We start from the raw sequence: 3248 nt of genomic DNA, 5'->3' as shown, positions 1-3248 counted from the left end.
AAAAATGACAAAGGATGAACTGAAGCTCTGCCATCACGTAATGTCGCATACTGCTGTTTCTGATGTCATTTTAAAAAAAAAACAAAAAAAAACAAAAAACAGATGCGATTCCCAACCCCCTGAGCCACGATCGCCCCAGTATCAGTTCATATAGTTAATATATCAGAGTATTGATTAGTACAGTGGAGTACCATTTGTGTAACGGTAGTACTTTGTTCAGTGTCAAAGGCTCTGCAGGAGTTTGATCTTGCCGTTAGAGGGAAGAAGAAGAGAGAGAAGTTCCTGAAGGACGGCAGGAAAAAGGAGCTGACGGTAAAAAACGATCCAGCATTAATCAGTACTCACCTCCGATCAATCACCTGCTTACCTGTTACCTGTCTGTCAGTCTGAGGAGCGTGCTCAGTTCGAGATTTTGAAGGCCCAGATGTTTGCTGAGCGAGCAGCCAAAAGAGAGCGCCGACCAAAGAGGGCGAGGGCGATGCCAGAGGATGAAGCGCCAACTAAAGGTATGATGCTGTAAACACGCTAACAAACACACTAACCCTGATAATGTCCTCGCTCTCACCAATCCTCTGTGTGCAGCAGCCAATCAGAAAGCAGGAAAAGGAGGCAAGAAGTCGGTGTTTGACAAAGAGCTGACAAACACCAGCAGTAAGGCCCTGAAGCAGTACCGAGCAGGGTACGTACAGGTAGCCAGCTGTCTCACTGTCTGTCCATCTGTCCCGTCTGTCTCACTGTCTCTCTCCCTTACAGACCGTCCTTTGCAGACAGGAAGCGTCTGGGTGTGGACAGGAAGCGACCTGGCAGTTCCAGGTAAGTTTCACCTGTTCTCTCTGGTGTCACACTGACCTGAATGAGGTAAAGATGGCTGACACTCTGCTCTATCTGCCAGGTTCAGGAGGAAGTGACAGAGCACGCGGGAAACGCCTTGTTTTTTTCTATTTGTTTATTACAGTAGTTTTAAATAAAGTTTCAATGTGTATTAAACCCATTGTCAACGGGGTTTTTTGTTGTTGTTTTTTTTTTTATCTTTGGGTCATTCAGACGGGCACAAAACAAACCAAACTAAAGGTCACATGACAAAACGTGAAAAATGAAATGTAAACTGGAAGCTGAGGAAGAACGGGGCGAGGTGCGGCAGATCAGCTGACCTCAGCACACCAATGGAAGTCTGTTGTATGGCAGGTTTTCATTGGCTGAATACTGAGCAAAGACAGCAGGTGGCTGTGGTTCAGAAGTTAAAGCGGGTCAGCTGCCACTTCAAAGACTGCCTGCTCTGGTCCACAGGTGTCCACAGGCCAGATATTGAACCACAGACCACTTCTAAAAAGGCAGGGGAACAGAAGCAGTTTGGACGCAGAGGACCAGAGGAGAGCGCTGACAGTTATCAGCTGAATTTTTTTAACCACCGTTGGTTTAAAATGGAACATTAAAACACTCGACTGCTAACTAGCTGCTCCTTACAGTCGGTTTCGTTCTGCGTCCGAGCTCGTGTGCGCTCCTGAAGTGATCTGTGCGTTTGAGCAGATATGATGTCCGGCCTCAGTTTGTGTGAAAGTCACGGAGAAGACTGGAGACGCTCCAGTCTCGTGGAAGCGTTCAGTGTGGACACGCCTCCGTGTGGCCGTCTGCAGAAACAATATGAAGTGTGAGTTCAACAAGTCAGTGCCTGAGACTGCTTCAAACACATCGCCGTGCAGACACGGCCAGCGTTTACCGGACAAAGTTTTTGCAGTTTAACCTCACTGCTCACCACCACAACAGACTTTATAGGTGTAACTGAAGAAGTGCGAACTTGAAGCTTGAGACGTTTTAGATTGTACGCACAATCCTCCATTATTAGAGACTCTAACGCAGCTGGACAGGGGTCCGTTCCCTCATTATTTCATGGTAATACTTAACAGCAGTGGGAAACTACGCTATCATTTATTCCTCATCACAGAGGAACCATTTCGAAACTCTATGATACTATCCTGTCTTTTAGTAACCACTCTAATGTTAAGCTTAAGTGTCCATGGGAAGGGGAACTAGGAATTCGAATACATGAGGAGTCTTGGGAACAGGCTATCACGAGGGTACGATCTTCCACCTCCTGCGCTCGTCTTGGACCTATTCAATTTAAGGTCATACACAGGGCGCATTTCTCTAAGTCTAGACTTTTTGAATTGTAACTAGAAGTGGAAAACAAATGTGATAACTGCCACGGCTCTCCTTGTCACCTTAGCCACGTCTTTTCTGTGTCCTGAGCTGGAAGGTTTCTGGACAGGTATTTTGCTATTATGTCAGCTGTTCTTGGGGTAACTCTTCATTCCTGATTGCTGTATTTGGGATTCCTGATCGCTCACTTACACTTGACTCTACACAAAAAGATATCATAGCCTTCACATCCCTGTTAGCGAGACGTCTAATATTGTTGCAGTGGAAGTCTGTTAAGTATCCAACTAGTTCCCGGTGGCTTAAAGATGTTATGTTTTTTTTGTTTTTTGTTTTTAAAACTTGAAAAAATAAAATATACGTTGAGAGGTTGCACAGCCAAATTTTTCCACAAGTGGCAACCCTTTATCTCTTATTTTACTGGTGTAGAGGTATTGCCTGGTTAATTGTATTTCGGTAAGTGCAAGTACTGTGTTGTTTTCTTTTTTCAATAAATAAATTACAAAAAAAATTGATTCAAAGTTTTTATTTGTAATTTATTGCTTTTCACTGTCATTTTAAAGATGAAGGCCAAAAATTATTTCAGTGTGAGTGCACATTGAAAAAGAAAGCAATCGGAGCCACAGCAGGAATATTAGAGACTTGAGAAATGATAAAAGACAACTGAAGAGCATGACGACAGAAATATATTCTCAGAAAAACAACACCTAACCAAGTCAGGAGGATCACTGTAGGTCTTCAAAATGGAAAGTTAACTCATTCACTGCCAGCCATTGGCAGTGAATGAGTTAAACCCATTGACTCATTCACTGCCATTGACGTCTATAGCCGTCAATGGCAGTGAATGAGTTAACAACAGGGTGCGAGCCTCCGGTGACAGTCAGGAACAGCTCTACACTGTCTTGTATTTCAAATATGTTTGTCTTGTTAGTTTTGAGCTTCTTAAATCAGGGCACTGAGTATAAAAATGTCATTTCAAAATATCAAGTTAAGTTTGATTATGGAGAAACTTGTGGCAAGATGGCGTCGTAGTGTGAACACCCGTCTCACTGTGCTCCGGTGAGGTCCCTCGATTATCCGTCTAAAATACGTGT

General features: G+C 43.8%; 1 protein-coding gene across 2 annotated transcripts; it reads left to right on the top strand.

Moving 5' to 3' along the window:
- The first annotated feature begins 89 nt into the window (after nucleotides 1-89).
- On the top strand, nucleotides 90-2569 carry LOC102211586 (probable ATP-dependent RNA helicase DDX27). Of its 2 annotated transcripts, none has more exons than XM_013908202.1 (5): nucleotides 90-312; nucleotides 386-506; nucleotides 586-679; nucleotides 754-813; nucleotides 893-2569. In XM_013908202.1, the coding sequence occupies exons 2-5, from the start codon at nucleotides 425-427 to the stop codon at nucleotides 906-908; spliced, it is 252 nt and encodes an 83-aa protein (XP_013763656.1). In that variant the 5' UTR covers nucleotides 90-312; nucleotides 386-424; the 3' UTR covers nucleotides 909-2569. The 2 variants fall into 2 exon arrangements, with proteins under 2 accessions (XP_013763656.1, XP_013763655.1); XM_013908201.1 differs by having other exon boundaries at nucleotides 583-679.
- The last annotated feature ends 679 nt before the right edge of the window (nucleotides 2570-3248 follow it).

The sequence above is a fragment of the Pundamilia nyererei genome, unplaced genomic scaffold (genome assembly GCF_000239375.1).
Source record: "Pundamilia nyererei isolate P.nyererei 1_Seehausen unplaced genomic scaffold, PunNye1.0 scaffold02499, whole genome shotgun sequence".
In the NCBI taxonomy this organism is placed as follows: domain Eukaryota; kingdom Metazoa; phylum Chordata; class Actinopteri; order Cichliformes; family Cichlidae; genus Pundamilia; species Pundamilia nyererei.
Note: the sequence above shows the minus strand (reverse complement) of the source record. Positions and strands in the feature narration are given on the sequence as shown.

Bases quoted from the DNA above. Each gene is read 5' to 3' on its own strand.
- LOC102211586 (XM_013908201.1), top strand. From the start codon at position 425: ATGTTTGCTGAGCGAGCAGCCAAAAGAGAGCGCCGACCAAAGAGGGCG. The intron at 507-582 runs GTATGATGCTGT...CTCTGTGTGCAG, and splicing joins GGATGAAGCGCCAACTAAAG to CAGCCAATCAGAAAGCAGGA. The intron at 680-753 runs GTACGTACAGGT...TCTCCCTTACAG, and splicing joins CTGAAGCAGTACCGAGCAGG to ACCGTCCTTTGCAGACAGGA.